At 37.9% G+C, this 13,010-nt stretch overlaps 1 protein-coding gene across 1 annotated transcript in view; it reads right to left on the minus strand.

The window, feature by feature from the left end:
- Positions 1-13,010, minus strand: part of ryr2a (ryanodine receptor 2a (cardiac)) — a 268,931-nt gene that overhangs the window by 20,720 nt on the left and 235,201 nt on the right. The window contains 16 exon segments of the mRNA XM_039616258.1: positions 231-361; positions 1,322-1,588; positions 2,819-2,905; positions 3,045-3,195; positions 3,756-3,826; positions 4,865-5,170; positions 5,264-5,470; positions 6,289-6,561; positions 6,656-6,871; positions 7,791-7,945; positions 8,449-8,607; positions 8,917-8,998; positions 9,975-10,079; positions 11,359-11,487; positions 12,190-12,278; positions 12,600-12,680. Coding sequence (XP_039472192.1) covers positions 231-361; positions 1,322-1,588; positions 2,819-2,905; positions 3,045-3,195; positions 3,756-3,826; positions 4,865-5,170; positions 5,264-5,470; positions 6,289-6,561; positions 6,656-6,871; positions 7,791-7,945; positions 8,449-8,607; positions 8,917-8,998; positions 9,975-10,079; positions 11,359-11,487; positions 12,190-12,278; positions 12,600-12,680 — 2,509 coding nt within the window.

Below are 13,010 nucleotides of genomic sequence, written 5' to 3' on the forward strand. Positions count from 1 at the left end.
TGTTTCTTGCAGTAAATTATTCTCAGGGTGCCCACTGACCCCAATCACCACTGCATGTATGTTAAATATGTCAGAAGGATGAGGGTTAATAGGCTGTCTGCAAACTATATCTTCTATTTCTTTATACATGCAGCAGTCTCTTGTTTTCATGAATGAAAATAGTCTGTATAACAAACAACAATCTGATATACACATGCACACTCTTGTGTAGGGACAGAGGGTCTACTTACTGTGTGTTGATTACCAGTCTGTCCCACTGTCCTTTGATGTCATCTTCTGATGGTTGCTCTGTTATATAAAGGCCATCAAATTCCAGCTTCCTAGCGACCTCCTTTTCACGCTTAAAGATCACCAGTGGCACCTAAATAATGCACACAAAAAGTGGAGAAATGCAGATGTCAATGGGTTCTAGACTTAAGACTAACTGTAAATGATTGAAACTCTTAACTCTTAGAAACTGTCCTTATATTGAAATACATGTCAGTTTATCCAGTTTCACATTTCTACACAGAGATCTGACCATAATTAAAACTTCAGACCGATTTAAAGTGAGCATTAATAATGTCTGAGTCTTATGTCACTTGCAAAATATAATTGAGGATTTTGCAAAATCTGCTTTTTGCAAACAAGTAGCTACAAATTAGTATTAGGGCCACATTAAAAAAACACCTTCTCACTTCATTATAAAGAATGCGGTGGTTAAAAAAAGAAGCAATATAATATTTTTGCTGTAAGAATACTGTAAGAATAGCTTCATTAACACATGGATCAGTCAGGAACTGATGGTAAATAATGTTTTCTGTTCTCCTACAGGTTGACTGTTTTACATACTGTATTTCAGATTTACAGGACAGACTTGTTTGTAATGAAGCAGTCCTTCTGAATAAATCTCTGATGGCACACAGGATTCCTTTATTTCAAACATACTGATTCATCTAAAGCTGCCTCATGCCACTTTGTTTCCAAAAAGATGCACAGGTGTAAAGCCTGAGTACTTGCTCTATTAGTTTAGTAAGTATGTTACTACCACTATGTTAACTTGCTCAAGAGGGCTGCTCATTTGTGATTTAACAATTTGCATTGATCTTGGTAGAATGGATTGACCTTTATTGAAATGACCAGACTACATCTTTGTCCATAAATTTAATGTTAGTAGATTACCCATAGACCTTTCCAATGCCTTTTTGTGTGGCATTGCACAAATTTGACCGACTGGCGTAAGATTTAATAACAAACTCTGTGGTTGTTAATGGCAAATACTAAATTGCAGATTCTAATATTTTGCACTCGTTTCTGTTGTATGTCACAGTGAATATCCTGCCTTAAGACAATAGTATCCAATGATGCAGAAGAAGGAGATGACCGTGTGCAGGACAGCAAGGATCCGTAACATGGGCTCCATGTAGCCACTGCTCTCTTCCAGGACAAAACGAACGGTGACAGGCTTCTGGGGCATGCTGGTCTGATCCATCACCTCTTCCTTTGCATCCACAGTTGCTCCACCTAGTGGATCCCACTGAATGCTGCTCTCTGAATGGCTGGTGTGCGCAACTTCCCTCTCCTCAGTCACTGATGAGGATGTAGAAACCTGGTAGGGAAAATTTTAATCTAGTTATGTAAGCAAATAAAACAATAACAAAACAAAGTAAAATAACATCAGTATCAGCTATTAGTCCAAAATTTAGTTTTAATTTTTATGACTGATTTGTCCTGAACCCCAACTTCAGGCTCTATAGCAGGGGTGGGCAACTCCAGACCTCAACGGCCAGTGTCCTGCAGGTTTTAGATGTGTCCTTGGATCCATCACAGCTTATTTAAATGGCTAAATGACCTCGTCAGCATGTCTTGAAGTTCTCCAGAGGCCTGGTAATGAACTAATCATTTGATTCAGGTGTGCTGACGCAGCGTGACATCTAAAACCTGCAGGACACCGGTCCTCGAGGCCTGGAGTTTCCACACCCTAAAGATTATAACCTAAAGATTCTAAACCAAGCTATAAACACAGCAAATACTGAGTCTGAGTCTTCTGAAGCAACATACAATGTAGTACTGGCATACTAATTATTAACAGAATATTAAATGATTTGTGATTTGCGTTTGCACAAGTTTGTACCAGTTTTGTCCCTGTTCGTAATCTAGCACAGCAATGGAACTTTTGTTCCTAACCCTTGGAAAAAAAATGTTTGGCCCCAAAACGCATATTTTTGAATGATTACTTTTAAAAATCATAAACATAGAATGACTATAACAGTCATTCTATGTTTATGATTTTAACCATTAAATCCCAAACTGCTAGCTGGCACACTCCAGCTCACTGCCTTTTTATTCGCCATGTCGATGTAGCAAAGTCACTTTGAAGATGGAAACTGGTTGCAGATCTGGTCTCTTCTTTAAAGAATTCACTGCAGAGGCAATAAGTTGGTAAGTTCATTGTAAATGGTTACAATGATCTTGTTCTTCCCATGGTTTCCAACCACTGTTTTTCCTACTGAGACTGCAGGATAAACAACAACAAACAACTTTCTCATTTTACTCAGCGCAAATAGAAGAACAATCATTAACGAGAAGTACAGTGAGTGTATTACTGCTCTTTAAAACATGCACTCACTCCTACCCTAACTCAGGCAAGCGTAAGACTTTTCACTGCAAAGGCCCATAAAACAAAACAAATTTTCAAGTGTCCATAAGCAGTAAAATCCCTTGTATCATGTGCCTTCAACAATTGCACTGTTTAATTTGAAACCATTGCATGCAGCACCACACTCTGTAGAAGAAGATGTGTAGAATGTAATCACGACAACATCCTTGGTACTGTTACCTTATAGAACAGAAGGATAAAGTTTATTGCAAAGGCAACAAACAGAGCCAACATCCTCATGTTGTAAAAGTTTCTGGCGAAGTAGTTCTGTAGGAGAAACCAAAAGATGAGCTTTTGTTAAAGCCATGGATTGAGATGTTGTATAATAATAATAATAATAATGAGAAGAAGAAGAAGAAGAAGAAGAAGAAGAAGAAGACAAAGAAAAAGAATAAGTTGGCCATACCAGCAGTTTCCTCTGGTAGGCAATGATCTTCTTTAAGAAAGCTGACTCCTGAACATCAGGTTCGTCAGACTTTGAGGTGTGATGCCTCCTCATTTTTGGTTTCATTGTCTCGTTCTTTGACTGTTTCTCTTGTTTCTCTACATCATCACTTCTGAAACCATAAGCCAACACACAGACATTTTAAAATGACATTACTGTTTCACTGTGGTTTTATTCATTTACTGTCTTTTTAGGTTTTTGGAGTTTAAAATGAATGGACTAATGCTTGTTATACACTATAAAGCAGCGGTCCCCAACCTTTTTTGCGCCACGGACCGGTTTATGTCCGACAATATTTTCACGGATCGGCCTTTAAGGCATCGCGGATAAATCCTGTACTGGTACCAAAAAAACAAGAAAATGTATTCATAGCACAGTGGAAAAGACCCAGGGAAACTGAGTTAATAATAAAAAATAACGATAAAAATCCTGAAAACCGTAAATTTAACACCCGAGCCTCAACTCTCACGGCCTGGTACCAAACGATTCACGGACCAGTATCGGTCCGTGGCCAGGAGGTTGGGGACCGCGGTTATAAAGCATTCTTTAATGCTGTTTGATGTGATTATTTCACTAAAAAAGAAACACCATCAGGTCTTAAATGAATTAGTGAAAATGCATGCATGCATTTATGCAATTCAAACATCCAGTTCCAAAAATATGTTTACGTACTCAGATGTTTTTTGAGGTTCACATTTACTCTCTAGTTTTGATTCCATCTCCTCTGAGGCAGAGCTCTTTGACTGAAACAGAAAGATGAACAATTAGACAAAAAATATCCATAGACACATTTGGTCAGTTTTGTGGCTGATGGCATGCTTGTACTGTTACTGTTGTAAAACATCAGTTTTTCTATGTTGAAATGGGCAGAATTTAGTCAGAGCAGTCAGTGAATGTAAGTTGTGCAACATTTGAATCAAAATCTTAAGACATTCAATCATTTGATCAAAGCTCACGGACACATTAGCTGAATGTGAAATCGTTAAGTTTCACCATTCAAAATCAGTGGCTGTAAAAGCTATGATCCATTTTAAACAGCTCAAGATAAACCTCCATGAAAGTGAGCAGTAAAGTTTCCACCATGTGGAAGTTAACATTTCAGTGGCTATCAAACTAGCTAAAAGCACATGTTTCTGAGCAGATGGAGAAAGTAGAACTGAAATATGTAAAGTCGACAGACTTTAATCATTTTTTCCAAAAATTGGAGTGTCCAACTGTAAATTTGGGAGATTCCAATTGCATATATTGGAGTCATCTATGTATAAAATGAAAATGTATTTGTTGATGATTGTTTAAACATGTTGTTTCACCATGTCCCAAACACCAAATACGAGGGCTGAGGTCCCAAATATCTTGTTTATTAGATCTGTCCCTCTGCATCATAGAAAATGTAATACATAGTTGTCTACCATAGGTTATCACTGTAATCTCTGCCAGAAATCAGTTGGCAAAGGCCAATACTAAACTTACAAAGCAGTCTTTTTATTTTAATAATAGATATGGGAGATTGACAGTCGACTGCAGGGATGCTGAGACATCGATGCCTATGTATTCAAACTTGTTAAACACTGGTATATCATATAGCAGTGAAATGCCTTTATTTGGAATATTCAAAGGTAGAAATACAGATTTAGTCCAATTTATCCTGGACCCTGATGATATATGTCACCAAAACCTTTAAAAGAAAGAATACTAACGGCCGAGGGGTAAAGAGCAAAGAAAGGAGAAAAGCAGAGCCTCTCACTTGTGTCATGAAAGAAAGTAAGAAAGAAAGAAATCACCTGATGTCTCCATCTGACTTCAGGTTGGGGTGCTGTAGATGGAGTTGGAAGGGGAACCGGGGAGTTGAGAAGTTCAGTAAAGCTGGCATTGGGGTTATGGGGGGTGATTTTGTACTGGCCCCCTTCCCTTCTTAAGTCCAGACCAAAAATGTCTGACAGCAGCTCTGTCTCACTGGTATTGACTGTCAGGTCAGCCAAGTCTTCCCCGGTTGAGCTGTGATCAGATGATCTTTTCTCCCTGTTCTCCCCCTCACCGCGTACCTCGTCCTGAGTAGGGTCTGGCATATTGGCCAACAGCTCTGACACCTAGGGGCAGAGGCGTTTTAGCTGTTAACAAACAGCTATTACTTTATCTAGACTGTTCTTTATTTTATTATTAAAAAACCCATCTATAATAACCTTTATGGTCTTGGCCCCCTCCACCAGGTTTTCTCCAATGAAAGTGTTGTAGAAGATTCTGCAAAATCCTCGAGCCACATTGAATGCCACATGGAGGAGCCCCAACAACACCGACCAGTAGGTGGAGACCAGGGTGGTTACCATGTCCTTCACAGTCATGTTCTTTATCTTCTTCATTTGCTTCTTTAAGCTCTTCACGGACAGTACCTGAAACCAAAGCAAAGTTACTGGTAAACTGTGTGTTCAGTAGTACTACTGTAGACATTGTCAAGAAAGGTGAGATTGAAAGAGACTGAAGTCCCCCTGGCTTATCTCTTATTATATCTGAGAGAGGGTAAAAGGTCTTACCACCAAATTTACATGTGATTTTGCTGATAGTTAATCATGCTTAATGGGTTAATATTGATCAGAATATAGTCAAGTTTAACCAATACAATGAATCAGAAGATATAATCAATCTACTAACAGATTTTGTATCGAGTGGTTAGTTTGTGCAAGGATGGACTTGGAAGCTGTGTGTGCATGTATGTATGTAAGAAGGATGGCTAGGGGGGAGTGAATGAAACTCTAACAAGACAATGATATTAGAAAATGTATGATATTGATACGGCATTGGTAAAAAAAAGAAAAGTAATTGAAGCTACGGCTTGGCTAATTTGGTTTAAAAGTGAACATTCAGTAGATGTGAAGATAACTATTTTAACAATACAAACGTATGACAATATATGGTATTTTTATTTAAAATTATGTTTCTGTCCCATTGTATGTTTCATGGTGAGCTTATCTGACTGTGTAGGGCCATCGTTTCCATCCAGTGAGACACATCTTTAGAGGATCTGCCATTTGCTAAATTCAGGGTTTAAATATATATATGTATCTAAGAGTTTTCAAATTGAAATCAAGTTTCTTATCTCTGTTCTTTTGAAAACAGAAAACATTACTTTCAAAACTGTTCAAATACTATTTTAGAATATTCCAAAATACACCCAGAGTTAGCTGTTAGTTAGGCTCAGTGTGTAACTCACCTTTATTAGCAGCATGATGTTGTATCGAAGTGCTAGTAGTGCCATGTAGACAGTGGTGACAGAAAAGAAACCCACATCGGGGCTCTCCTCATCTGGCTTCTCACGCTCGCTCTCCTCTTTCATCGCCGAGCGCTCGCCAGCGTCAGACATCTGAGCCGCCAGCTGCATTTCAAATATGGTGTCCTCACAGAAATTCACAAACAGCTCCATCTTCTCTTTCTCCCCTCCTTCATTCACCACATCAAAGATGAACTGACGCTTGGATTCCTTTACCTAGGATAAAAATACAAACTTTGGCATTGGTAGTGACATACAATACTAAAAGGAAAAATGTCATATTTATATATGATTTATTCGCTGTATTTACCTGAGGTTTTTCCCACTGTGTACGACTGGACTCGCTGATCTCAAAGTAGACTCTCTCGATCCGCTTTGCACTTCCCATGATCTCGATACGGCCTAGGTATGGTTGGAAGTAATTGAGGACACTTTCTGCCAACTCCAGGAAAGTCTGCAGCCGGGTGTCATGAGGCATGTGCTCTGACAGGTTGGTCAGCAAAACCGCCACGTTGAAGCCAATGTCCTGTGAATTTGAAAATACATTTTTCATGGGATTTTTCAGTTTTGAAAAAAAAACTTCTATCCATTTCTTCTCCATTATGCAGTAATTTCTGGGTAAATATGAAGTGCTTCTCTGTAATTTGCTGAATCTCAACCAGGAGCAGTTTGTAAATTTGTACTTGTGCAGCTAAGGGTCCACCTTAGATGTAATAGCTGACCAAATATACCAGGATTGGATTGAGAGTGTGCAACAGAGAAAACAACCAAATGAAGCAAAACCAACTTAAATATGCTAACAAATAATGACTAAACAAGAAAAAGAAAAATGGAAACAGAAGATACTGAGTGAAGCCAACTTATTATATTGGAGATTATGTATTGGAATTTCAGGAGCGGGACCACGCCTCCAAACACGCTCCTTCTGGCTGTCATGTATATAGGTTCCCCCAGTTCTGCAAACTGTTCATTCTCGTTTACGTGCCCCTCCCTCCCTCCTTGTTCTCAATTCTTTAACTTCTTCGCTTCTATTTAGTACATGGAGATCTGTCAGGCCCGGGAGCCGTCGCCAGTCCCCTTCGAGGCCTTCCCCAAACCGCAGCTCAATTCATGTCCAAGCATTCACCTTTACCTACTAAAACACTGTCAAACCTAAAATGAGGACGTGGGCCCAGCTAGTGAAAAAAGACTACTTGGGCAGGCTGCCCAGTTCTTTTAACTGACTGCCCAATAATATTTTGAAAAACTAGATGTATTGATAAGGGTGTTTGCTTCAAAACAAGAAGCTATAAAATGATAAATTATACTCTCATCTTGATTTTCAATATCCTCAACTCCAAAGTACGGGAAGACAAAAGGAAAAACAAACAGAAAATTCAATAAAAGTCCTGAGTCCTGATGAGAACTCTCAAAAATGTAATCAGTTGTGTTTTCTGATCACTTACCTTGGCTGGCTCATGAAAGCGCTCCACAAACTCTTCATAGTCAAGAAGTTCATTCTCATCAGGTTCAGCACATGACAGCAGGTACTCCGTCTCTGACTGGGTGTAGTGTTTATGGCTCTCCATGGCCTTATGAAAGTCCCTCTTGGAGATGACACCTGTTAGGTCAAACACAAATCTATAAACTTGGAAATCTTCCTGGATTCAAATGATGTAATTCCACAACAACTATTACAAAATAAATTACATGGACTGGCTTCCACCTCTTAATCTTTGAATTCAGGTGTTTTCTGTCACATTGCCACAGTGTATAAAATCAAGCACCTTGGCATGCAGTCTGACTTTACAAACAATACTGAAAGAATGGGTCATTCTAAAGAATTACCTGAATTTGAGCATGGTAATGCAATTGAATACTACCATTTCAACAAATCAGTATCTGAAATTTCTTCCCATGCTTGATTGCGTGATCAGCTGTGAGTGGTAATAATGTAAAGTGGAAACCAAAGCAAGTCAGCCACAAAGTGACAGACCACATACAGTTGCAGAGCAGGGATCACCGAGTGCTGAGGTGCGTGGAATCAATAACTGATTCAATAGCTGCAGAGTTTTAAACCTCCTCTGACACAGTTCTTTTGTCCACATGTTTTCAGAGCCTTGCCTTTTCCGTCAGGGTCATATTCCTTGAACCCATCTGAGGAGGTCAGGTCCTTCAGTTTCAGGAACATGTCGAAGAACTTCAGGATCATCTCTACATTGTTGGAGGACTCAACCAACATATCCACCATCTGCTTTCCAATGGTCCCATTCACCACATTACCTGGCAGGACAAAACAGCACATTTACAACCTAATAATACACTAAGACCACCACACATTTGTGGTTTCTTCTTCTTTTCTTATTCACAAGGTACTGTAACAAATTTAAATTGTAATGCCCTTAATGGCAATGATCCCTCACTTCAACTACTTTTGGGAGAAAGATCATTTTGTAGAAAAGGTTGTAGAACTGCACTTCTGCAATACCATAACACAGTTAACCTCTGAGACACCTCTGAGATAATGAATCTCAATACCCAAACCTATATTTCTATTATTTCTTTCAGGATGATTTGTTAAAGCAAACCTACCCTCTAACATAGACAGCAGCATAACCACCATGTCTTTCTGCAGATCCATCAGTTCCTTCAGTAACTCGATCTGACTGGAGTCCTGAGGCAAAATAAATTAAAATTACATAAAATGTTTAAAGAATTCAGCAGCCACATACACTCATTATGTGTTAAAAAGTAACAAAGAGTGTGATGGAATGACAGTGGTCAGTCAAACAGTCTAACATGAAGTGCTAAGATGTATATGTTTTCTGTCTTTGGCCCCAAATTTTGGTACACTTCACCATGATTCAACTCAGCAGGCACTATACATATCAGTTTAATGCTTTTGTGCTGTTGGGTGAATTTGGTCAGTAAAGCTATTTTGGTAAAGTGCAACTTTTTAAAAAACTTGCTTAGTGAAATGTATAATTCTTCTTCTTCTAAAAATGGTAACATAGATCTTGTTATAAACTCCTCCACATACAAATTGTTTGGGCAATGATGATCAACCGTTGTACTGAAGATGTAGTTATAATTATTTATAAGCAATTTGATATAAAGCACATGTTTAGATTAGGCATGTAGAGCTAAAGCTATGGGGCTGGCATGAAAAAACACAGACACCTGAGATAAGAAAGGAAATAACTGAAAGAGCTAAGAGAGCTCTGGTTATGGATCTCAGTCTACGCTAATAAGGAACCAACATACCAGCAAAACTACCAGCCTTGAAGTTCCAGGAAAACATGTTCTAAAACTAAAGGGAGACATAATTTATTCTGATTTTTAAGAGTTTGTAACTGAAAGAACAGATGACCCTAAACTTGTGACTGACTGGTAGACTTGGTTCAGATATAATGCCAATCACATTACACTCACATCACTGGCCAATAATACCCTGAAGCACAGATATTGGTAGTGTCTCGATTTTTTTTGAGAAACAGAGATATTTATGAGTGATCTTTGTTTTTATAGAATATAATGAAAAGGATTCTTGGGATAAACAATCCACAAGTTGCCAACTGTGTTATTTCTAGTGGCATTGATCATTATCTCAGAGCCTGAGTCTGCAGACACCCATCACTAAATTTACTTACCTGAGACAATTTCATCTGCATGTGAGCAAAAACATGTAGAAAGCCGACCACAGCATCCCACAGTCGACTATGGGCTAAACTCTGCTGGTTGCCGGTGCATGGACCCTAGAAAAGCATTAATAAGTGTGAATGCATTTTAGAGATACAACCTCAGAAAATGACTCAAATTAAGCTTTTCACGAAATGAATGTGATTTTAAAACTGTCCATTTTATTGTACATAATATGAAATTTTATTATTTATTTTTACAGATCACTGGTTCCCATTACTGCCCCAATGCTGGGAAGATCATCGCAGGTTTATCAGTCTGCTTGTTTTCCAGATTTTTACTTCTAATTAAGCAACAGCTGTCATGACAGTAAAAAACAAAAATAAAAACAAACTATAAATTCTATGACTTAGTACCTATAATATGACTGTATAGTAGTGATTTAAAGTGGACATGAATGACTACGTGTATTTTTTTATTTTTTAAAATGTATTTGTTTAAACGGGACTGTGCATATTAAGATGAACATATCAATGTAAATTTGAATTAGCCAAAAGGCCATTTTCTGAAGTACTTCTGAAGTCTGAGACAATGATGGAAGGAAAAGGGCCAATTAGTGAAACAGTATTCTATATGAGAAACAAATCATAGAATAGAGAAACATCCTAGCTGCATTTTCTGGCAGTGATGATCTGATTTGTTCCAAATTGTGTTGGTTAAAATGAATGATTTTAGATATGTGCTTAGTTGGAATCTATAATAACACAAAGATGATTAAATGCATGTTTAATCTTAAATTCTCCTTTCAGAATAACATTAGAGAATAATTTTGATATTGGTCATTTTGAGAAAATCAGCTTTGAGAAAAGCAGTTAATTAAATAACAGACATGACTTAGTAAGCCACTCATGAATACGGTTCATCACTCTTGTGGGTTTTTTATAAACTTCCATATCGGACTTTGTCTGTGTAAAAATAACAGAGTTATCTCCATACAGCTGGGTATTGATGTTATGACAGACATTGGGTTAGTAATTAAAATGTAAAGAAAATAAAAGTGGTCTAAGTATGGAGCCTTGAGGTATTCCAGCTTTACAACCACGGTAAAGTGATCCCCTTTGGCTGCTTTATCGTTTTAATGTTGCTGAGGTATGAGTTTTGTCACTAATTAGCTAACAGAAACATGATGTCACTTGGTTGATTAAACCAACCATGTGACATCATGTTTTGTACTGGCACAAGATGGCGCTAAACAGGCTCTAAACACTTATTTCTTAAATCCAGCAAGAAAAATGTTAAATGTATGACAATTTTTCACCCTCACTGAAATTAGCCTTTATACATGTAATGTTTCATCTTCATTTTAACACTGATGACTGTATTGTATGCCCTTACCTGGATGTACTCAGTGAGGGTATTGAAAACCTGCTTGGCCACATTTATTGCCTTGGAGAAATTCCGCTGGCCCTGCTCATCAATCACATCTTTCCCAGAATAATACCAGTAGAAATCACTGATGGACTCCTGGAGGAGAATAAATGCAGGAGGATAAGAAGAAATATGAGAGGGCTATTTTGATTTTTATTTGTGGCAAAGTAGTAGCAGCAGTATTAAAAAAAGAAATAAAAGGAAATCATAATAATAATATTAATTAAAACATTACATTTTTAGCTAAATAAACTATGTAATAGTTTTACCGATTACACTGAACTCACAAGAGTCAATAACTTGTTTGTAGTATGTTATCAGCTGAGCTGCTATCTAAGCACAATGACGTGTAGAAGTTAGAAAAGTTATTTATTGGCATTAACCCTCATAACATATAATCGAAACGGCTACCAAAATATTGTTTACCTTTACAACATGTATTTTTTTGTAATGACCATTTACACCATCTAAACATTCTTTCTTAAAATCAGATGAACTCACTGAACCCTAAAGAAAGACCTTCCAATTCAAGGAAATGGAGACATAAAAGGCAGACACATTCACAGTTTGCTGTATTTCAATAGCTTTACCCATCTTTCTGTGACTTTAGCTGTGTGGTTCAGTTCTATGGCAGTGAGTGCAGAAAGTGTGCTGATGAGATGGATCGTTCCTGCATTTTGCCTTTGCAGGCCAGAGTGAGGGTGTTGTTCTTTAGGAGAGTGGTCAGTATTCCCTCTTTTTTATTTTAGTCTAAACTGTAAGAGAAATGTTTGTCAGTAGTGAGTAAAAGAAGCTGACCTGAACTCTTAGAAGGTAGTCAACAGTGGAGATAATGATGTTAACGGTTGTGTTGTTCCCCGTTTGAGTCCTCAAGTAGTTCTGAAAGTCTGAAATAAGATACCATAAAATTCTGTGGGAACTGAATAAATACAGTACGTCTCACAGTTCAATTCTATGTCATACCTTGCCCCATGCTATGCCTCAGAAATCACAGATGGTTCTGCTACAAGTCCATCCATAATAACCAGTAGTAATTCACATATATAAAATCACATTAAGCATCAAAGTATCTACTATTCTTTAAAAACATGGTTCAACCCGTTAATGATCTAGCCATAAACAGTGAAAATGTTTTTATGAGAGTACAAATTAAAATGTTTAGCCATTTTTCTGTGAAATCCACTGTAGAGAACTTAACTTATGCACACCTGAGTTGTGTCCTTCACAGAGCAGCTGCAGGAAGCGGAAAAGGTCACAAGTGAACTCATCATCCTGCATGACCTTCTCACCTGGCCAGAGAAAAGAAACACACACACACACACACACCGCACACGCCCATATATAGGTTACACACATGTACATACAGACGCACATTTTCACAAGCACATACAGAGGTATGCACAAATGTACACACAATAACACAGGCATGATCAAGCACATACATAAATGCACACACACATTCATATAGACAGACACACGTACGCAGAAAAAAGTCACACCAGAGGAAACAAAAGCAGACAACATATAAGAAAGAGAGAGACACACAAGAAGATGGAGAATGAAGAAGTATTAAAAGAGAAGGCGCTAATATTTGTTGTGTTTTCTTTCAGTTAGTGAAA

This window comes from Oreochromis aureus, linkage group 8 (genome assembly GCF_013358895.1).
Source record: "Oreochromis aureus strain Israel breed Guangdong linkage group 8, ZZ_aureus, whole genome shotgun sequence".
Classification (NCBI taxonomy): Eukaryota; Metazoa; Chordata; class Actinopteri; order Cichliformes; family Cichlidae; genus Oreochromis; species Oreochromis aureus.